Source organism: Tachypleus tridentatus, chromosome 1 (genome assembly GCF_004210375.1).
Source record: "Tachypleus tridentatus isolate NWPU-2018 chromosome 1, ASM421037v1, whole genome shotgun sequence".
In the NCBI taxonomy this organism is placed as follows: Eukaryota; Metazoa; Arthropoda; class Merostomata; order Xiphosura; family Limulidae; genus Tachypleus; species Tachypleus tridentatus.
In genome coordinates, this window is record NC_134825.1 from 79,978,148 (window position 1) to 80,003,133 (window position 24,986).

The 24,986-nt window shown below is 34.8% G+C and overlaps 1 protein-coding gene across 8 annotated transcripts in view; it reads right to left on the reverse strand.

The window, feature by feature from the left end:
• Window positions 1-24,986, reverse strand: part of LOC143253166 (uncharacterized) — a 126,162-nt gene that overhangs the window by 30,543 nt on the left and 70,633 nt on the right. For 6 of the 8 annotated variants that reach the window (XR_013029435.1, XM_076506557.1, XM_076506548.1 and 3 more), the window contains one exon: window positions 23,746-23,804. Coding sequence is in view for 6 of the 8 variants with exons in the window: in XM_076506557.1 (XP_076362672.1) it covers window positions 23,746-23,804 (59 nt within the window). In the remaining 2 variants the exon portion in view is untranslated. Of the gene's footprint in view, window positions 1-13,363; window positions 13,424-16,127; window positions 17,034-23,745; window positions 23,805-24,986 lie in introns of those variants that run through there. The other 2 variants (XM_076506583.1, XM_076506592.1) reach the window with 2 other exon arrangements.

A 24,986-nucleotide genomic window follows, 5' to 3' on the forward strand; every position in this document is an offset into this window, starting at 1 on the left:
TCATTCAAATAGATTATTCTCTACATATTTTATTTACTTGAAATCTTTCATCACTATTTTGCAGTCAGAATACAGGGGGATTTAAATATTAACGACCATTCGTTTTTGTGTTTGTCTGGCAGACGATTGTACGATAACTTGTAAAGTTTAATTATGACGATTTTAAGTTTCCAACTCAATATATAACACATGTGTCGAACCTGCAAACACCCACGCAGAACAACCTACAGAGGTCATTCATCTTCACTCTCTAGTCTTTAACGCCCTCTGTGAATGAACTATGCCATAAGTCATCAGGTCCGGTTTCTGTTTTCTATCGTTAAAATAAATAAATATAGAGCAGGAGACGACAAAAAAATAGTGTAGATTGATATTATAAGCGTATACTTCGTCTTAACGCGATTAATTGTTGTTTTTTTTGTAGACTTATTCACACAAGTGCGCTCCTTCTATATTTCTTGTTAATTTATAATAATCAATTTTACAATATATTTATTGCGTAACTTCCATGTTCTAATATACAACATTCACACACCTAAGTAAATGTGCAACACAGCGAGCAGAAGGAGCTTGAATTTTATGCCATAACCTATCAAGATGCTTTATAAAAGCATTTTAGCTAAACATACTTATTCTTCTGAATTCCACAAAGACTCTTACTATCGCTTGTACCAGTTAACTACACAGTAACGTCTTCCAAGCTAAAACCTACTTTACGTTTGAACTGATAATATCATAACACCTTCACGAGATAACTACGCGTCGAATAAATTTGAGTGATAAAAAATGTTTTACTTCTGTCGTTTATTTATTCCCTTGTTCTAATTTATCTTTGTACACCTTGTAAAATATTTAACTATTCACAATGACAGTTCATTCAGGAATCAATCTTAACAATAGCATGCATTTCGAATTGGAATTAACGCGTTGGTTTACTACTATGATACATGATATAGACAGTAACATTTCAAAACTGAAGGCTCAGCCCTTCATTAGCTCAGCGGTAAGTCTGAGAGGTTAAAATGTTAAAAATTAGGTTCCGATCCCCCATTGGGCACAACACAGCCCATTGTGTTGCTTTTTTGCTGAACAACAAAGAAACAAATTGAAGGACCCTCAGCTTACGTTGGTTTTCTATGATACAATCACATGAGTGAAAGCAAAAGTAACTCTTTACGAAGTTGTAAAGAGAAAATTAGTTTTATTTGTAATAATTTGCGTTAATCAGATATTTTGTTATAACTGGATTTATTTTTCGATAATGGCTACAGAAAGTTAATAAAACAATTAATGAAAATGTTGTTAATGATCATTTTGACAAGGTATTGGGAATTGGTATCAAATACTTAGCTGTATCTCTCACACAGTTTGATAAATGATTTATTTCTTTAGCCTAAAAATTCAAAATAGAAGAAAAATTACCTATCAAGATAATTGTTTTAAAATATTAATTCATATTTATATGTATTACCTTTAATATATAACATAATAGTTTAAAGGTTACACTAATAATGACCTAACTCAGAAAACTGTAGAGCAACGTAATGAAATAAAGTTTATGAAACACACATCTGCACTTGCCGTGTACCTTATCCCACAAATGTTGAAAACCACAAAAAATGCCTACAAAACTGATTTCAGTGTTGACAGTAGCCCACCCACAGAAATGTCACATTTTACATACAGCGTACGCTCCTGCGAGCCAGTCTTCCCTCTACTGTTCTCTAAAATATATGTCGCATATGTACTGTCACAATTAGTGGGTGTTTATAGTTTTTGGATCTATTATTAGAGTTCAATAGAGGTGACAATACTATATAATAATATACAACTGAGTTCGTGCATCCAGTCAATTTAATATTATTTGACCTTCTGTTCAACCTTAAAGAATTGGGGTTTTTAAAATCAAATTTGGTCTAGATGCAATGGTATTGGAATTATTACATGGAGAGAGAATGTAGCTTGGGCTACTCTAATCGACTAACGGCCCCAAAGTAAGAAACATTATCGTGTCTGTGTGCTAACTAGGCGTGAACCACAAATATACGAACCATTTGGAGGTGCTTGACTCATAGAAACTAGAAGAAAAACACTTGCAATTTTGCAAAAATGGGCTTCGATATATATGATTAATATCCATTAATATCATCTGGAGGTTTCAGATATGGTCATTTAATACGACCGATGTTTGAACTTCAAATAACGGTTGGGAGATAACAGTAACTTTTAAGTGGGACGCTGTTTGTTCAGTGACATTTTTAAAGAGAAAAATCTGTTAATCACACGTTTATTTTTAAAGTTTTAGAAAGGTAAAGAATTTGGTATAAAATTATTGTTTCTTTGTGTGTGTGTTTGTGTGTGTGTGTGTGTGTGCACGCGCGCGTCAATAACTTCTGTGGCAGGTATGAACCATTCTTCTCACAGATTTAGACAAAGAATTTATAAGACTTTGGAAAGACTGTACTGTTTCGGCACCTTGATGCCACCACATTTCACACAGGTTGTTTTCCTTAATTAAGGTGGCACCAGTCTGAAGATTGTGTAAAAACCAATCCTATCTCGTTTTGTTAGTAATTCCATACAGATGGTACCGCCACCAACTGCATAATCTACAATATAACAAGAGGGGTGACTTTTGCAAAAAAGTTGAAAAGGAAAGATTTTTATATCTTTTTCCTTCAAATGCACTAAATTATTATGTAGGGGACTATCTGAGTCAAACATAAACAGTTTAACATTTTGCTCATACAGGCTTTCATTCACTACATCAATAATAAAAACATCTTTTCCTTAAACCTTTCAGAGATAAAAATGACTCGTAACTCTTTCACGAGGCAGTCTACACAAATTCCTATATGGAGCTACGCGTATAGTCTTGCATTTGTGTCTGTTTGAGCCTTTCTACAGTAACTGAATGTTCGCCACTAAAGTTAGATTTTGTTTTCCTTGGGGAGAGATTTCATCCTCCTCCATGTGACCATCATTGTAACCAATTTCCTTATATTCATCCCCTGATTCATTTACTAATTCACAATGTAATATGTAAATTCCTCCAAAGAATTCAAGATTGAAAAGTTTGGGTAGATTATGAAGCTTCTATAATTCCCGAAGAGGAGTTCTGAATTATGAAGTTGACTTTCACTGAGATTTTACTAAGAATTTGTACAGCAATAGTTATTACTAGACTACCCTATCTCTGCAAACCAAATTGGTTGGTTGGTTGGTTGAGTTTCGGTTACAGTTGTGTGGTTTGGTTTGTTCTGAAATTCGCGCAAAGCTACACGAGGGCAAACTGCGTCAGTTGTCCCTAATTTAGCAGTGTAAGACTAGAGAGAAGGCAGCTGGTCATCACTACCCACCACCAACTCTTGGTTTACTCTTTTACCAACGAATAGTGGGATTGACTGTCACATTATTACGGCCCCACGATTGAAAGGGCGAGCATGTTTCTCAGATTCAAAGTCCAACCCAATATTAAATACAATTATTTTCTAGGATTATTCTAGGATTAAAACATTCAAGTAAAAATTATAATTTTTCTTTTTGGACCATATTGGGTATACATATATGCACAAAACAGCTTCATTGTATCTCTGAACATAAAAATCAATGAAAGACAAGATCAAACCATTGTGAGTTCAACTGGTATTTATTTTATTTTGTTGAAATTATATATTGCTAACAATAAACAATTTGGATGCTCGCAACTTAAAATTAATATTATCTAAAAAAAGTTAGCGAGATAGTTACATTTCAGTTCTGTAATATTGTGCATATTTCTACACCCAAAGCTAATATGATTATACTAATATTATCTCAAGTGCCGACTAATATTAGGTGTTATACCAACTGTTACCAAACCACGCATAACCTTAAAAGAAAAGCATTGTTTATTTTTTGAATTGCTTGCAAAGCTACTCGAGGTTTATCTGCGCTAGCCGTCCCTAATTTAATAGTGTAAGACTAGAGGGAAGGCAGCTAGTCATCACCACCCACCGGCAACTCTTGGGCTACTCTTTTACCAACGAATAGTAGGATTGACCGTAATATTATATAGCCCCCACGGCTGAAAAGGCGAGCATGTTTGGTGCAAGAGGGATTCGAACCCGCGACCCTCGGATTACGAGTTCAACGCCTTATCCAACCTGGCCATGACGGGCCAAAAACACACACACACACACACATAGTGACTTTGAAACATTTTTTTTCCTATTTGTATGTAAACATAATTATTCCACACGAATACTTTTCACGTTCCTCCGTTTCAACAAGTTAAAAGTTGACCAACTTTTAAATATTTTGGGAATAAAACATTAATTCCAGTTCAGAAACTCATGGCACAGACAAAAAAAAAAGCGAGTGAGTCCCCCCCTCAACCAATTCAAACCGGTTTCCTCGAAGCATAAGCAAACGGAGCGCATGCGCAATCTTACGAATTTTAAGTTATCCTTGAAAATTAAACATTTTATTTTGTTTTGTAATCCCACCTGGTCTTATCCAAGGATCAAGGCACTGTCTAGTGACTGTAACACAAGACCCAGATGTATATTAAATTATGACTGAAATGTATCTTTTGCTAATCAGAAACCAACTATATATTGATCTGTTATCGACATTTATCCATGTGATGAAGGAACTAAATATGCATTAAACATTTATTGTACTATAATCACTGTCACAGTATATTCAAGTACAGCACAAGAGAGAATTGTATTTTGACTTACCATCCTATTATAATATCCACTGAGAAAACTAAACGCATTCTAAGAGTAATAAGGCAGATTTTATATCTTGTACGCTTGTTTGTTGTTGAGCATAATGCTACCTAATGAGCTGACTGTGCTATTCCCAACTCAGGTATCGAAACCCAACTTTTAGAGTTATAAGACTTCGTACATACCGGTGAGTCACCAAGGATGGGGAGATTTTCTGTAGAGCAACCACGTCAAGTAACAACTAATAAATGTACACCAACGGTGTCACGCATGTGGATAATCACTTCTCTGTCAAGTTGGTGTTTTATCTTTATCATAACAGTTAGATAAAACTCGGGACCAAGGTACCGGCCCATTACAGCTTTGCTCTTGCTTCAAAGTCCTTTATTCAAATTCACAAAAAGAATGTCTAGTTCACACCTTCGAAAAACGACGATTAACAATAAATACTAATACACACTAAGTATTTGTAACGACAGAAGGTTGTGTGTTGAGATCTTCTGCTAAAAAACTTGAATCTAAGAATGAGAAAAACTGAGTTTCATATTTGTGTTCATAAAACTACAGTTAAGTTTATTATATTCTCTGCTTAATAAAAGTGTGCAAAACAGCTGAACTAAGGAGTTGGTGAATGCAATTTACACCAGTGAGTGGCAGGAAGTATCAGACTGGGTCGCAGAAGAAGATACAATCAAATATATTTTTATCTTAAAAGTAATTTTCTTAAAATGTTTCTGAACAAACAAATCTACTTTTGTTTCATTATAATTAAGCATAAAACTACACAAAGGGTATTTGTTCTCTGCCCACCACGGGTATCGAAACCAATTTTTAGCTGTCAAGTTCGCACACATTCATCTGTGCCACTGAGAAAGGGGGTACAAGACTACAGCTAGACTTCACTGTGAGTGGTCCTCTCCTTTTCGCCACTTAAACATGGGTCCTAGAAATAATCACCTGCCTTCCCAGGTGGGTTTTGGACATTTGCGAACCCTTAGTTTGTATGATACATGAGGAAAATAATTATTTAAAAAGGAATTGTTACTTTTTACATCTAAAATACATAAAACTCGTCTTAACTTCGCTCTCCAGTGGCATAAACGCGTGAGAATGTTGACATATAACCCCTCGCCCAATGGGATGATAGTTTACCATAGGTCAAACCCTAGCTAACCAGTCGCTGGTATCCATTATACACTTGACTAGACTGACGTAATTGGGGTAAAGTATCTTGTCCAAGGACATAACAAGGCGCGGGCAAGCCTTGACCCTACAAACCTTTTTTGGATTAAGAGTTGAAAGCACGTATCTTGCGTATATTGTGGAATAGAATAGAAAAACAGTGAAAGACAAGCAATGTTTCAGATAAAATAACTTTATATATTGGAAATTTTAAGAGGCCTAACACCCGTTTCTTTTCCTATCTTACACTGCATATTTTTTACATTATCATGAAATTCGGAAAAAAAAACATGAAAGTGTAAAATATAGAATAAATTAGAACACTAACATAAAACACATTAATTACATTACTAAAATTATAATAACTACAAATTTTGTTTATAAAATTTCAAACCTAACGACAAATATCAATTTTAGTTCTTATAATATTTTGTCAGAGTTTTGCATGCTATTTATTTACTTGTCTGTTTATTGCATAGAAAAAGGCCCGGCATGGCCAAGCGTGTTAAGGCGTGCGACTCGTAATCTGAGGGTCGCGGGTTCGCATCCCCGTCGCGCCAAACATTCTCGCCCTTTCAGCCGTGGGGGCGTTATAAGTTACGGTCAATCCCACTATTCGTTGGTAAAAGAGTAGCCCAACAGTTGGCGGTGGGTGGTGATGACTAGCTGCCTTCCCTCTAGTCTTACACTGCTAAATGAGAGACGGCTAGCACAGATAGCCCTCGAGTAGCTTTGTGCAAAATTCAAAACAAACATCGAGAAAATGACATACAATTGCTTACTTTCATACATATTACATATATATTTAAAAGGAATTACTCTAAACCATATCCATGTATTTAAAACTAAGGAAACTGATATGTTGATGTGATGAATAATTGATACGAATAATTGTATTTTTTTATGATGCTATTGTACTGTTTGTTAAAACTGAGCGTCTTTACAACAAACTAAAAATAACAACATATTCTTATAGGAGAATCAATTGATTGATAGTTGGAATTAAGCACAAAGGTAAAAATTAGCCTGGTAATAAGTACAGCCAATTAAATATACTTTCCTTGTGTATCTGCTTATAAAGATTAGAATAAATCAGCTGGGTACCTTTGCTGTTAACGGTATTTCTAGTCAGAAATCCAATAATATCTTACGACGTACGGCCACCTTCAAAGATCTGGATTAGTCATAAATAGAAGATATAAACTAACAATGGAAATCAATCTTTATAATATATGTTTAATAGTTAACTGCAAATTAAAATAAACGTAATTATATTTGATATAATAATTGGTGTATTAATATTAATAAGGAAAGGAAGGATAAATAAATAAAACGTCATTTTAACGTTTTTCTAAGATATATGATTTCTTTTAGACACCCTCACGCTTCTTACAATGCGAGTCCCCAGAAACAAGACTGCTAAAAAAGGTAAACAGGGTTTATAAGCATAAGGAATGACTGCTAAAAAAGGTAAACAGGGTTTATAAGCATAAGGAATAACTTTTTTGATAATGGAACACACTACATATTTCTATAGAACACTGGTATGCCTTCTTCAGGTACGATCAATAGAAAAAAAAGAAGACAAACTGGAAGGAATTTCGATTGAAAGACTTCTCAGGAAAATAAGTGAGAAAATGTTGTTCCCCTTCGCTCCGGTCGCGATTGAGGTTGGAGCAAAATCTTGAGTTACTGCTTAAGCTGCTACACTTACGTTATTTTACAAAGACATAAGGATTGGATGTGACAAAAACGATGTCAGCGGGTAACAGGATATAGGTAAAGATCAAGTTTATGAACGGTAAATAGACCTTGTCAGTTATGGATGATGTTGCAAGAACCATTAATACGGTTTAGTGAGAGCTTATTTACTTTGATGATTTCTGTAGTTTCTAAACAATCCGTTTCTCTTCTTTGTTTTAGGTTGGGGTAAAAGAAAAAAAAAATTGACCCCAAAATATTTTGTGATATGTTTCATATTAATGACATGTTAAAATGGATATCTGGAATTCACATTACATCTTTACCCATGTGAATTTTGTATTCTTCGCGTTTTATTCTTAAGGAACGTGACGTTTGTTCTATGTATTCCTCTCCACATTCACATGGGATACTACATATAACTTGTTTTTGTTCTTTTAATAGGAATTCTTTCGCGTTAAGTAATAAGGTGATAAGTTTATGTGAAGGTTGAAATACAGTTTGTTTTTTTTTATATCAGTGGTGAAATTACTAAATAGGCTTGTAATTTCATTAACAATTTCTGACATAAAAGGAAATCAAACAAATTCGCTATGTTTTATATTGCTGATCGGTGAAAAGCTAAAACTAACATTATATTTTTTAATGTTTTGAAGTTTGTTACAAGCTCCATCTATGGTGTTGGGGTTGAAATCTCTAGATAGTACTATATTCTTTAAATGGTTCAATTTAATTAATAAATATTTGTGGGTGCAAAACTGTGTAGCACAAGTTACGTAGGTGAAGTAGGTTGTTTGTTATTAAGCACGAAGCTACATAAAAGACTACGTGTACGCTTCAAACCATGGGTCTCAAAACTTAGTTTCTAGCAATATAATTCAGCAAACATATCGCTATGCCATTAGAAGGGGGAGGTGACATAGAGGATATCTTCTATGATAGGTGGTGATAGATCTTACGTGTGGTGACTCCTTTTACATTCACATTTATAAAGGGAAGACAACTATTAGATCCTATGCCATAGAGTCTTAACAGGTTTAAGAATTTAACGAAATTAAGTTGTGTAACTTACCCATGTCGCCATATATTGAAAATATTGTCTACATACGTAAACCAGTTTTCAGGTTTCTTGGTGTGCGGTTGAATTTGTTTTCCAACAATTCTTCTTCGAGAACGGACATGTAGATGAGATCGCTAATTCATTATTTTGCTTGTAAAACTGAATTTCATATGTAAAATAAGTTATTTAAGCAATATTCTGTGAAACTGATAAGGTATTTTGTTCCAGGATTGTCTTTAGTTTTTCTTTTAGATGATGTAAGTCTTGTTCAATAGGTGCTGTGGTAAACAGAGAGTTTATGTCATAAGATAGTAATAAATCTTTTTGGTTTAGTTTGAAATTTTTGATTCCACTGATTAAGAGAACAGGAAGTGGTTTCAAGTAGAGGGCTTAACTTCTTTCGCAATGTCTTTTTCACCATTCATACACTTGACCAGACTTGACTTTACTTGCATTCTGTCACCTGCTGACATCATTTTCGGCACATTTAATCTTTGGCTCTTCCATTTTCTAACGATATATAAATCTGGTATTGATTATACGATCCATGCCAGGCCTCGGAAAGGCCCGTTTGCTGTTTTTCGATATGGGCTCATCTCCGCTACACGCCCAAGCCTTGCCTTACCTTCATTTTTACTTCTCTTTAAAGAAACACCTATTTACTTATACCATATTAGCTACTCAATTCCAAAATATTTATAATAAGACTAACCTATCATCGCACATCTAAGCAAATTTCATCAGCACATTTTGCACGTCGAACAATGATTGTTTAATCTTTGAAACCTCCTGATGATGGTTTCGCTGTTTCGACCGTAAAACTCCAAATGTGAAATTTTCACCAAAACAACTCTCAAAATATATAGTGATCATACCTAAAGAAAACAGATCAATATTCTGTCGAAACATGTATGTTCCAACATCAAGAAAATTCTTCCTTATATTTATAAATCGTTGTTTGCCAACCTGTTATTATATTAGCATGATGTGCATCCTTGCTCAAGTCTGCTACTGTAAGTCTGTGCTCTTTCACTTGTCTTTTACATGTTACTGAAGCAAAACACGAACATGATAATAGAAAGCATTTATTAAACGTTTCAGAATCATCATAATTCCATTATTAGCAATTTATAGATACAAAACAAATATTTATAATTAGCACAGAAATATATACATTATACACAAACACTCTTCTTCCATCTCTAAATAATAGACAGTCTTGTCGTGTTTTAAACGTAATTTAACTATTTCATGGGTGTCACATTTTTCATTTTCTCCTGTCAAACTTGTACATTCAGACTGTTTACTTCTTATGTGTATATTTCCGTTGTAGGGACAAATGCTATTTATTTTGTATGTCTTGATTACTGATGATGAAACTATGGTGATTCCGAAACGTTTAATAAATGCTTTCTATTATCATATTCGTGTTTGCTTTATTGAGTTACGTTTTCCGAAAAAAAAAAAAAAGTCGATTGCTATGTTACTGTTCCCTGCTGGAACAACAAAAAGTCTGCGGATTTACAACGCTAAAATCAGGGGTTCGATTCCTCTAGGTGTACACACTGCAAATAGTCCGATGTGGCTTTGCTATAAGAAACACACACACACTACGTTACTAAAGCTGTTAAAATGGTATGGTACGCTTATTAGACATACGTTAGGGCCAATAAAATATTTCAATCAACAAAATAAAATATCAGAATCAACCGAAGGTTTACATAATATTCTAAAGGTAAAAAACAAAAAAACCAAAATTGAAAAATAAACATGTGGATAAGACAGGAAACATACTTATAGTGTCCAATGTAACGTTAAACTAGAGTTTTATTAAACAATTATTATTACTATCAGTAAAAAAAAAACCTTTGGAAGAAACTCGAGAAAGAAAGATGCAAGAAATACAACACTTTTCAGCTCACTGTTAAACGAAAGCTGACCAAACGTTCACAGCACTTAACTTTAATAAGAAACTAAAAGTCCAAAAGAAAATTTACATAAGAAAAAAAAAGCTCGTTTTGTTTACGATTAACGTGCCAAGATGGAAGCGGACTATGATTGAATTTAGAAATTATTGAAAAAGCTGTCACGGACAGATGAGACCAAGTTTGAAATACTTGGTTCAAAGCGTAGGTTGTACATATGGCAAAAGAAAGGTGAAAGATACTTAATTCAATGTATAACACCTACCACGAAGCACGGGGAAGGCAGTGTGACGGCTTGGGGCGTTTCTGTGCTAATAAAACAGGATATATTTACAAAATAGATGGAATAAAGGACCAGTGCAAGTACCATCAGATACCGATCCGTTATGGTATATCCAGTGGTTTGCGTATTATTAATAAAGGATTCTCTTACCAAGAAGATAATGATCACAAACACTCATCCAACCTATTCAGAAATTCCTTAGCTAAGAAAGAAGCTATTGGAGTCATTCAAATGATGTAATGACCCTACAGAGCTTCGATCTCAACCCAACTGAGCAGATCCAAGACTTGATAAATCAAAACTTGACAAATTAAAATTTACTTCTAAAAAAACAGACTCGTAATCTGAGAGTCTTTATAATATGGTGGTCAATCCCATTATTCGTTGGTAAATGAGTAACCTAAGAATTGACGGTGGGTGGGAATGAACTAGCTGCCTTCTCTCTAGCCTCGTGTAGCTTTGCGCGAAATTCATAACTAACAAACTGCCAAAGAAACTTTATGGGAGTGTATTTGAGACATTTGGGGTAAATTTCCAAAGAACACTCTAAGTATATTCCAACAATGCCTGAAACACTGCCTGTATTTATAAAAACAAAATGGGAACACATCAAATATTAACTGTTTGCTGAACTCAAGCGCTTCCATTGAGTTTCTGTTGTACTAATTAAAGGTGAAGAAAATATAGAGGCATCACCTGTGATTTACCTTCTATTGTTCATTGAGAGTAGCCTGAAATCGAATTTTTTATTTTGTCCTAACAGTTTTGCATTGTACTGTATGTACACAACTAACTAAATCTTCAATTATTTTGTAGTTTTTAAAAAAGGTGGATTTTATGAACATCAGAGCAAATGTTTGAATAACTAATTATCAACAACTTATGTTTAATACAGACTAGAACACGTTTGTTTTGTTTTTCTCCGTCAAAAGATAAACAATGGCTACATAAATAAAACTATAGCTACTCAGTTTAGATGTAAGAGTCATAACCTTAATAAGATAGATAAATTAGTTCCAAAATACAAATTTTATACGAACAATGTACAACAATATGTGTAATACACGTTTAATAATTAACAACAACTTAAGACAGAACTAACGTAATTATATTCGATACAGCCTACACGTCTATACATCTTAAGAGTAATGAGCCAAATCAGAAGTGGGTTATGTCGCGATTAATGAGATAAGCTGGAAGTGGATTAACACCGAATTAGAGCAGACATTTGCACCCCACCCCTGTCCTGCAAGAAAACAAAAAGAAGTCACGCAGGGTAAAAACCTTCATATGCGTTATGTTTTCCACACATTGCATTGACAGAAAGTTCATTCTTTATTACCTAATACTGTTATGTGTGCCCGGTCTTCATACCAATCCAACATGTATCATTTCTAGGCGGGGCTGTCGGATACCTCTCTGAACTACAAGTCATAGTGCACCAATATAGACTTACACTGTCGGTTCTCTTAACGAGTAAGCAAATACAAAACTTCTTGCTCCAGTGACCTTGTTTAAAGGTGGTTGTAAACATCAGCTGAATGTTTACAGTTAGGTTTCAGGTGACACATGAAATTCTGCACGACGTGGCAGCAACAACGCAACCTATCACTAGATAATCTACTCACGGAGAACGTGGCTTTTTTTTTTTATAATGGAAAATACATGAATAGTATTTAAATCAGACGGCCGCCTACATTAACAATAGCACTGCTGTTGGCATTAAAAATTCTAAGACTTACCATGGAATATTCAGAGATACTGTGTGGCGGTGACGTAGATATTGCTTTCGGTCTCGCACCAGAGAATTTAAATTTTCTCTTTCGCAATAACAAACAAGTTTTCTGGTGTTTGTGACTTGCAATTAGAATGGTATGGAGTGCTGGTACAATAAGTATTCTAACCAAATTGTTAGAATTACTCTTATACCAGAATAGTATAGCTTCAAATATATCAATAAACGAAATATTATATATAGTTAAATTAAATAAATACGTTTAAATTAAATAAGTAAACAAAATCACGAGAAAGTATTGCGTTAGAAACGGCAAATCCCAACCTCTGATTAATTATATTATAATCAATTTTTAAGCCAAAACAGAACACATTAAAATTAGACAAAACACGCTGCATTTTTTTCTAAAAAAAAAAAAAATCCTAGAGTACAAACCACAACATGAGATTATAAAATGTATCCTTGGTTTTGGAGGTGACTGAAGAAGTAATCCACATTGCGATGGGAATACGCTGTCTATCAGTCTTAACCTCCAGTTTGCTAGTCTCACACAAGAAATAGAGACAGTTAAACTTAAAATTAGGAGAACGAGATGTCGGTGCTCAAGCCCACAACGCCCCACATCTATATCACCCTTCACTTTCTACAGATAGTTGTGGGAAGGTGACTGCTCTCCCAAATTATATAAAATAAGATAAACATAAAAGAGAAAAATAAGGAAATAAGGTACTACCATCTGGAGGTAAGTCAGATGAAACTTACCTCTAGAAATTAGCATTCCTGCTCCCAGTATGGTAGAGGCACTAATAAACACAACATTGAACCATATCAGTATACCAAGTTTACTGTGACTGACGTGCTTTTATATGCGGCTCAAGATGCACGTCCGCATAAAGTAGTGCCAAGTCCTTAGATGACCTTATTTTTAACAAAATAATTGTTAGTAATTTTTATAACTATAATTTTAAAACCAAAACACATTAAAATAAACAAAATACGTTGCATTTAAAAAAAAGGATCCTAGGACACAAGCTACAACGTGGGATTATAATGAAAAATGAAAATACCTCAAGTTACAAAATACAGTTCATAACTTTATGACCAGTGCACATTTCAAAATTCTTGTAAATATATTAACAACGTCAATTTATTTGTTCGTTTTTTGAATTTCGTGCAAAGTTACGCAAGCGTTATCTGCACCAGCCGTCCATAATTTAGCAGTGTAAGACTAGAGGGAAGGCAGCTAGCCATCACCATCCACCGCCAACTCTTGGGCTACTCTTTTACCAACAAATAGTGGGACTGACTGTGACTTTATTAATAACGGCTGAAAGGCGAGCATGTTTGGTGTAACCCTCAGATTATGGGTTGAGCGCCCTAACCACCTGGCCATGCCAAGCCTAACAACGTTGAACATTGATGAAAAACACTATAAGAAATAGAAATAATAATAAAATAACAATGTTTAATCATACAATATAGAGATTTTAAAACGAAATGTTCATTCAGTTCGGATAAGATTAACTTGTTGGGTAATGTATCCTAAAACGTAATAAGATCAATTTTCAAAGTGATAGCCTGTCAAAGAGGATAGTGCTAATTGAAATAAGAAATTATTTTAGTTGTAATTTACGACTATGTCTCGCAGATTTTTAATCATAGCAGAAATAATTCTGAGTATATTCCTTCGAAAGGTTAACCTACATCTTTGAATCATTCTATATGTCAGATTTTCACATATTTGTCAAGTTATTTTAGGATGAAATAACTGAAAGTTAGAACTAACAAAAGAAATATTTATCAAAAATAGAATGGAGTTGTTTTTTTCTCTTGAAATAAAGTTCTGATGAAGAAGAACAGGATTACAACAAGCCTGTAAATCTGAGCCGTACAAAGACACAACACTTTAGAATGTTGTTTCTCTATTTTCCGTCTTGTTTAAATTAGTAACACGGTCCATCTAAACTTCAAGAAATTTCCCGCGGCCCACCACAGAAAATTGTAGAAGTATGACATATATGGCAGTGTTGTTTCATAGTTGCTTAGCTGGGCTCATGCGTATTATTTATAGTTAAATGTTATTTAGTTTACACTATACTTTTGCGTATATTTCAGGGCGTATTATTCGCCCTAAAATCACTTAGCGCAAGGTTACATTTTAATTTTGGGTTTAGCTTTACCAATACTACGCCTACATCGGACATTGAAGAGAAGGAAAACATTATAAGTATAACAATGATGGCATATTTGTATTTTTCTGGTGTTTCTCTCGTACATAATACATTATTCCTTCTTCATAATAAAAATGGACTTTAATTAATACTCCATGAAATAAATAAATCCATAAGTTTCTAGTTTCTCCTATTCTCTAAGAACTAGTCAAAGCTGGAAGTGTTAGTTTAACAAACACGTTCGTATTATTTAACTATTCTTCTCATCTTTGCTGTGATTGTTTTTTTTTTTTTTTTTAAACGTAACACATGTTAAACAGTTTGTTTAATCGCAAAGCTACAAAATAGGCTACCTCAATACCTGGATTCTGTACATTACTAGAATCGAACTCTGGATTTTTGAGTTGTGAACCTCTAAACTTACTACTGACTTGATAAACACACATATTCTTTAAAAAATACGCCGAGACCGTTAAATAAAGCTTTTCGTTATGGGACGCATGTGCACGTTTATTGTTGTGTCCAGTGGAAAAATTCGCACTTTTAAGTTTGAAACAAAGATTTTTTTTCTTCCTGGATTAATAATAGTTAAGAATTAATAAAGTATGTTTTACTTAGATAACGTAAGGATTATCATCCATGTGTATCAGCAATAAGGTATCAAATATTTAATGTAATAAAGTATACATTTGTAGGTTATTACTCAATTATTATAAAATAATCTATTATGATCATGAGTTTTGAGTGTGTTCTTTCTCCGTAAACCAAAGTTATTTATACTGGTGAGTAAAATGATGGAAACACGTTTTACAAATATTGGAGGTTGAAGTAATTGTATTTAAACCTAATAAATAAATTAATAAAGGTCATAATTAAAATTGTGGAGAGCATAAATAGCTGTTAAACATCTTCATACTTTCATAAATCAACATTTATGGTATCTTCTATAGTTTTCAAAAGTCAGTAGAAGTGTCTTAAATACGCACGTCATACGTAAGAATGGCGATTGTAACAATTCAAAGTCAAAGCAGAAAAGATCGACAGAAAGTAGTTTTGGTAAACTAGCATCGGATAGATGCAAGAAAATATTTTGCCATCAGTTGTGCAACTTACAGAAACGCTAGTTATTTCTTAAATAAATTACTGATGCTACGTAAACTTTTCAAATTTTTAACCTAATTAAAGTTTCGAAGTGACAAAATTTACAAATATGAATCCAGTCCGTTACACAATAGTTAATACAAATAAAAGAAATTTAATGAACAGAAGATCCCTATTCTTTCTTGAAAGGTCAGGATTAAGTTTGCAAGTTGCACGTTAAAACTTAAATACTTATTTAAGAAAGAACTACTGACCGTCTGAGGTATTTTTTCATTGTACCCCACTCGATTTCATCCACTGAAAGTGCCATAGCGATCTTTCTGACGAAACTAAACTAAGATTAACACACATACAATCGATCAGAACCTGAAACTGCCTTCCGTCCTGGCTCCGCTGGAAATGTGTATATGGTTTATATAACTAAACACGCGTTATTCAAACTTCCCAAAATCAAGCTACTGTCAAGTTACCAAGTCCATAAAATACGACAGATTCACTCAGAATTTGTTACACAAATTACAAGAGTACGTAGGTCTAAATGTACATTACAGAACACAGAGTCGTCGCTGACAGCGGTTTGATTTAACTTGCAGCTACATGGAGAAATTTCCGCTTCTCAAAATGATAAGTCGATCTACTGAAGGATTCAGATTACACAGAGCTCGTTGGTCGGGTGTCTTGGTGTAGCAGGCGAGGTCGAAATGGGAAAACTTCTAAATCATGGAAAGAAAACAGATACAAGAGTGAAGATGAATATTCCCAAGAATGCACTATCACTGTGTAATGTATGGGAGAGTCTCAACTATCTGTCATACCCTCCACCTACACAGGCCTGACTTGCTTCTTTCGTACGGATCCGGTACCCGCCAAGGCCTTACTCAACCGACGGAAGGACAACTCTCGTTGGCTGTGATTAAAGCCCGAGGGAAGAGGTGGCCTATTTCACAGTACAGGTAAGCTAGCTTGCTCACCTGAAGAAAGGGCGTAGAAGCTAAGTGAAGGATTTGTCCAACTACTGAGAATTTTGTGGATTACACATTTGTTACACATTATTTAAATACAGAAGTTAACTCCTGGTTTAAACACAAACGAAAGATGGTAGACCTGGTAGTGAAGTAATTTGCTGGCAGTACGCCCATACACAAACATGACACGTCACTTAAAGACTAAACAAGGAGCTGTACCAGTACTATTAAAAAGATTGGCGTACTTGAGCTAGTATAAGCTTCTTAACGGTACGCCAAGATTTAAATTGGACGGTGTAAACCTATGGCAGACACTCTGACAAATTATAATCATTCGTCGGTAATTGAAAGTGTTCACATAGAATTAATTAGTCTGTATATAAAGAATATTTTATCTAAATACCAAAAATTAGAAATATATTATTGTACGTGAAACTTTTCTCATATTTTCTAAAGCATAAGAAAATGTAAAAGGCATTAAGTGAAAATATAATTTTCACGTTATTGAATCATTTATATTCGTTACTACTGAATATATACACACTAGTCGTATATCTAAAACAAATATACGTAGACTATAATATTTACTAATAATTTTATTACAAGCCTGAACTTCAACGGAAAACATATATATAATATATATATAAGTTTATTTGTTATTTTATTAGTGTTCTGCCAACCACGGTTATCGAAACTAGATTTTTGTCTTCGTAAGCCTGTAGACCCATTGATGGTGGATGGAAGAATTTTCTGAGCGTTCGCTATCAACAAATACGGTACACAGTTTACAGTTTGTGTGTTTTCCATATAGAAAAGCCACATCGAACTATCTGCTGATTCCACAGTTTACAGTTTGTGTGTTTTCCTTATAGCAAAGCCAGTGGTGGATACAGGATTTTTTGGTGGGGGGATGATCGACTGAGTAACAGTGACTTAAACCCGACCCCAAGTAAACTTTTCCTTGTTACTACAACGTAAATTTCATGGAATTAATTTAGAAACAAAGAAAAGAAACATGTATGACTATAAACTCTCATTTATTGATTTTATTCTAAAATAAAAAGTTACAAGTAATCGTACAGAACTATACTGAATCACACAACATAGTTCATGTGACAATGAACTTTCATATATTCCTAAATAACATGTTACAAGTAAACATATAGCAAAAATATTCTAATTGAGATAATCAGTACTTTATATTTCTCATTTCCCATTAACCTACACAATTTTGGTGTGGCCAGTGGGGGGATGCATCCCCCATCCCTCCTCTGTATCCATCCCTGAACAAAGCCACATCGAGCTATCTGCTGAGTCCACAGTTTACAGTTCGTGTGTTTTCCTTATAGCAAAGCCACACCGAGCTATCTGCTGAGTCCACAGTTTACAGAAACAGTGTTTTTAATCTCTTTGATAACACTTTAAAAATTACGTGTTTTTAAAGATTGTAATCATTTTTTCTTTACAAATTAATTTATGGATGAAACATCAAAATTTAAAAACCAAAAACGATGTCGTTTAAATATTATCTTCCAGATTGTCGCTTAACGCGAAATGTATGTCTGTATGTTTTGTTATAGCAAAGCCACATTGGGCTATCTTCTGTGTCCACAGAGGTGAATCGAGCCCCTGATTTTAGCGTTGTAAATCCGAAGGCTTACCGCTGTCCCACTAGGGGATGCGAAATGTATACTACTGTTTGGTTTCTTCTGTAAAACCCAGTAAAGGATGTGTTACAGTAAAACATGGAAACTCATCTACATTTATTACTGGAGAATTCATAATTCAGATGGTTGCCTCATGTAAAACTAGCATTGATTCAGTGGAATTCGGTTTATCTCCTCCTTTTATGATTTTAAGCTTATTCATTTTTAGTAATTATTGTATTGTATAATAATATATGTTTTATAATTGATATAATTATTAATATATATCTAAAAACAGAGTTAATATATTGTTTTGTAACGAAACGTTTTGTTACAAGGATAATTATTCACGTATAACACCAATCCAGTAGATGACACATTTTTAAATTTCAAATTAAGGATTCGCATTGGTCACGTAGTTCAGAATTAGTTAAGGATAAATTCATTTACAATAAACAGAAAAGGCATATTTTACAGATTGCTATCTGTACTAAAGAAAGAAAGAGAGAAGATAGAATTTGAAATTCACACAAAGCTACTCGAGGGCTATCTGTGCTAGCCGTTCCTAATTTAGCAGTGTAAGACTAGAGGGAAGGCAGCTAGTCATCACCACCCAACGCCAACTCTTGGGCTACTCTTTTACCAACGAATAGTGGGATTGACCGTAACATTATAACGCCCCCACGGCTGAAAGGGCGAGCATGTTTGGTGCGACGGGGATGCGATCCCGCGACCCTCAGATTACGAGTCGCACGCCTTAACCGACCTGGCCATGCCGGGCCCTATCTGTACTAAAATATGAATATTCTACCCTGGTTACCCTGAAAGTTTTTTCCTCTATATTTGAGAAAAGTTCCGTTAACATTACAATATTTTATTGAATGGCGTAATAATCTATCACAAAATCTGTAAATAATAGAGGAAATAATCGAATTTATTTATTAAATTTTGCTTGGTGTTTTCGGAGTTTCAACACACACCTACAACTCATTCATTAGTTACCTGTAACGCTGTTGTTGAATTCTGGGAAAATTCGATTAACGGAAAATATACCAGTGTTTAGTTTACAAATCACAGCTAGTTTCACAAATTGCTGGTTTTCTTATTTACATTGTCTAACAGTGAGCTAGAAATACAGATTTTACCACACAATTCAAATATCGCTACAGGTGAGCTACGTCCAGTGAAAGCTGGATCCAAGACAACTAACCAAATAAGCAAGGTAAAATTTTTCCGCATTAATGTTTAGGAAATCTTATACCATAAAAACAGTTAAAATAATTACTGTTCTTATCAGCTGGTGCGTTACCTAACTTTCCTTTCTTCCATATGTGCGTAAATAAAACGTTTTTGTCACAATATTTAATTATATTATTTTGCTGGAAATTTCTTAACACAACCCCGCTTTCAAGTAATTCATCTTGACTACTGGGTCTCGAAAAAGGAAACAGAGTGGTACATTTAACAGTCTAACTGCTACGAACAACAGGTTGTCCGTACATACAAGTTTATATCTATGTCAAAAGGTCATCGAAGTATTTACACCTTGAGCATGTGCTTAGTAATACCATAAATGATAGAGCAAATTTACTTAAGCACCAAAATATTCTGATTTCAAAATTAACCATAACAAAACTATTTGCTGTGTTAAATACTTTGAATGTATGCGTCTAACAAATTTCCTTATTTCTACCTATTTATACAAACATAAAACATAACTTATATGGAATGTAGTTTTTGTTTCTTATTAAAATGAATATTGGACTTTTGTGTGTGTGTGTGTGTGTGTGTGTGTAACAATAGATTTTGTATGATTTACTCTTATTCTATTTGCTAGCTTTTTCAATAATTCGAAAACTCTTATAGCAATACACCAAATAAACATAGGTGTTACCGTTTTCGAGATGGAGTCCTACATATTTACAATGTCACAGATCGATGCATATTATAGTGACCTTGTATGTGCTCACACACATGACTATACAAGATTGCAGATTCTACCAAGTTAGTTATTTTATTTAGGATTTGGTTGAAATATTATTTTAACATGCTCCAAATACCATTCATCTGTTTAAAGGTTTTGGGTGAAGGCTTAAATTAAATCGAAATATACACACACAAAATAAAGATATTTATTTCTAATGGTTAAGCATTTTAAAAATAATTATCGAGTTGAACTCTTATGTATACTCCTGTACACTATTATTTGCTATATGTTCAGGGATCCTCTTGCATAAAAATGATATACTTGAAGTAGAAAGTTATGCAGATTTATAGTAACGATGTTATTTAGTTGGGTTGGTTCATTTAAATTATTTGATGAAAATACTTTGAAATATATTCCATTTAACGATAACAGATTCATTCACTTCTTCATTAATGTTTCAGACAGTTTGTAGACTGTTACAACTTGTAAGTCTATGTTTAACAATGACGTTGAAACGGAAGTGCCATGCTGAGCGTACTACGAGACTGACGTAAAAATAAACTTATTTGTACAGTTTCACAGCTGAATTAACGATTAAATTAATATGCATGTTAAATATTAAATACCATTGATCCAAATACTTCAATGAAACTGGCACTCTACCAACAGGAAACAAAACAGGTTAATTTACTATTAACTACAGTGGTACCTCGATTCTCGAACGATCCCTTCTCGAACAATTCGGTTTTCGAACATATTGTTTGAAAAAAAAATGTCTCGGTTGTCGAACATAAATGCGGTTCCCGAACCAAGCTGTCGTGGCCCGAACCCCCGAAATAACCCGACTGATGACCCGAACGACCCTTCGACCATTTTCGGTCCACGCCAAGCTTGTCCAAAACATTTTACCCACACCTGTCGCCCAATCCACACCCCCGTTAAAATCTGCTGTAAACGTTCTCGTTTTTCTTTTTGTTTTTTGTTATTGTTGTTTTTCTAAATATTCTGATTAAATAAGCCACCTTGGGGTGAAAGAAGGATAATGAAAGCAGCAAACCAAAAAGAAAAGTTGTTAGAGCTACAATAGAGGTGAAAAAAGATCTCATAGCGAAGTATGAGAGTGGTGTTTGCGTGTTTGACCTTGCCACACAGTTTGGTATGGCGAAGTCTACAGTCTGTACCATACTGAAAAACAAAGAGGTCATCAAAGGAGCTGATGTTGCAAAAGGAGTGACAGTGCTTACGAAACAAAGATCACAAACAATGGTTCAGGTAGAAAAACTGTTGTTGATTTGGGTAAACGAAAAACAGTTAGCTGGTGATAGCATTTCTGAGACCATCATTTGTGAGAAAGCAAAGCAATTGCATGCGACCTCCTGAAAAACACCCCTGGAACGAGTGCTGATACAAGTGATGCCAGTAGTAGGGGGTGGTTTGAAAAATATAGGAAGAAAAGTGGCATACATAGTGTGGTGAGACATGGGGAGGGTTGCCAGTTCTAACAAAGACGCTGCTGATAAATTTGTTAGGGAATTTAAGGACTATGTAGAAGATGAGGATCTTATTCCCCAACAAGTGTTCAACTGTGATGAGACAGACTTCTTCTGGAAGAAAATGCCAAAGAGAACCTAGATCACCAAGGAAGAGAAGTCACTGCTAGGACACAAGCCAATGGACAGGCTAACTCGTTTGTTATGTAGTAATGCAAGTGGAGACTTAAAACTTAAGCCTTTGCTTGTGTACCATTCTGAGAACCAGAAAATTTAAAAAAAAATGATGTCCTGAAAAGTAAACTAAATGTCATGTGGAGGGCTAATAGTAAAGCATGGGTAACCAGGCAATTTTTTTTATGGAGTGAATCCATGAAGTGTTTGCCCCAAGTGTAAAGAATTACCTCACAGAAAAACAGTTTCCACTCAAGGCCTTTCTTGTGATGGACAATGCACCTGCTCACCCACCAGGCTTGGAGGACGGGTTGGTAGAGGAGTACAGTTTCATTACGTTAAAGCTCTTGCACCCTAACACGACTCCTCTCATTCAGCCTATGGACCAGCAGGTCATATCAAATTTTAAGAAACTCTACACCAAAGCACTGTTTCAAAGGTGCTTTGAAGTGACCTCTGACACAGTTAGCCCTCAGAGAGTTCTGGAAAAATCATTTTAATATCCTCCATTGCTTGAGGATCATAGACAAAGCCTGGAGGGAAGTGTCTTTGATGACTATGAACTCAGCCTGGAAGAAATTGTGGTCAGACTAAGTAGCAGATAGAGACTTTGAAGACCCTGAGGCTGAGCATGTTGTCGAGGGTATTGTCTCACCTGGCAAGTGTATGGGCTTGAATGTGAGTGGTGATGATGTAGAGGAGTTGGTGGAAGACCACAACACTGAGCTTACCACAGAAGAACTCCAAGACCTTCATAAGGAGCAGCAACAAAAGGCAACTGAGGAAGTGTTTTCAGATGAGGAGGAAGGAAGGGAGGGTGTTTCTAGTTCACTAATCAAGGAAATGTGTGGAAAATGGGGAGTTACAAAGTTTTGTGGAAAAATTTCACCCTGACAAAGCTGTAGCAAACCGCAGCATAAACCTTTTCAATGACAATGCCATGTCTTACTTCAGAAACATTTTAAAATGCAGGTAGAAACAAACCTCATTAGACAAGTTTTTAATGAGAAATAGGTCCAGTGAGTCTCAAGCAGGTTGTAGCGGTGCAAAGAGACAGGAAAGAGAATGAACCCCAGAGAGAGAGTTACCGGACGTTTTTATGGAAGGTGACTTCCCGTCCAAGCAATAAAAACCCTCCTACTCTCCACGTTCCTCACCACCTTACACTTACGCCATCAGCTCTCCTCAGCACAGGTAAAGTGCAGTTTAATTTCCATTTATTGTTTTTTTATTGTGTTTATAGTTTTTGTGGTTGACTTTATGCATGTAAGTATTATTATACAGGCATAAATAAGCAATATTTTACTTAAAATACTTCATAATGCGTAATTTTTGGAGGTCTGTAACAGATTAATTTAATTTACAGTATTTCTTATAGGAAAAACTGATTCGGTTTTTAAACAGCCTTCTGGAACGGATTAAGTTTGAGAACCGAGGTATCACTGTAAACTAATTTATTTGTCCACACGTACTTATATCTGATGTTCCACTTCTATATAATCGTCGAAGTTGCTAGATTTTTGTGACGCCATATTTAGATCTTTCTGTGTATCCTAGGCAAACTTGTATGAACTTTTTATCTTAACTCCATGAGTCCTCTAGCCAACATTTATATTAAAACATTGAAAATATAGCTTAAAACAGTATGTACATCACAAGTGTATACACACCTTCGTCGTTTGATTCGCAGATCTGAGAACCACGTCACTAACTTTTCTTCAGTGATATTCTGTGGAGAAAAAATAGCAAGTTCAAATATTATTCTAGAAATATGAAATATATCATTTACTATTATTTTCTGAATGCAGAGTTATTGAAGTGCATATTTAATTCAATAATAAACCGATTCTTTTTAATCGGAAATAAAACCTAACTACGTTAAAGTAACCAATAACTCACTCCTTCTTACACTAAAGCAGACAATACTGACACAGGTAAAACCGGAGTCTACACAGAATCTACAGAAACCAAAATAAGTAAATATTCAAAAGGAAAGTTTGTAAACAAAGCTGAATTTTGTCTCTGAAGAAAAGAATGGCCAGCTGTTTGACAAAGTACATATTTCTACAAAAGTGAAAATCATGGCGATTTTTTGTCATGCCTGGTTATCGCCATTGGATGTGGTGACATGGACTATAACGAACCGGTGAGGCTCTTTTTAATATAATACTGTCAACCTCTGTATATACTATATTTCTATAAACTAATGTATCTTATTTCAGCAAAATTACATATTTCGTTCTTAAAACCACACAGCCATATGTCGTACTTCTATAGCAGGGGTTCCCAACCTTTTGGCACTCGCGACATGAAAATGTAATTGAAGAAATAAAATTAATGTTATCCCAAGCTATTTCTAACAAGGCTACGCGACTCCCCTGCCAACGGTTGGGAACCCCCTGTTCTATAGCATCGCATATTCTGTTTGTCAGTTTATTATATATTACTGTTGTATACACGTACACAGGTGCCCAACAGATACATTTAAATCATCGGTAAGAACACATTGCAGAAATGTTCTACAGAAAGTAAACTAAACATGGACAGGAGAGGAAAAACGTTACAGGCTATCATAGTAAAATACAAGATTGTAACTGGCATATATTGTTTTGAACTTCGCGCAAAGAGACACGAAAGTTATCTTAGCTAGTCGTTCCTAATTTAGCAGAAGACAAAAGGGAAGGCAGCTAGTCATCATTACCCACCGCCAATTCGTGGGCTACTCCTTTACTAACGAATAGCGAAAGAGACTGTAACATTGTAACGCCCCCACGGCTGAAAATGGCGAACATGTTTGGTGTGACGAGATTCAAACCCACGACCCTCAAATTACTAGTCGAACGCCTTAACCACCTGGTTACACTGAGCCATCAAGTTCACATAGTAGATCTGTTTTTGTCAATTCCTCTGA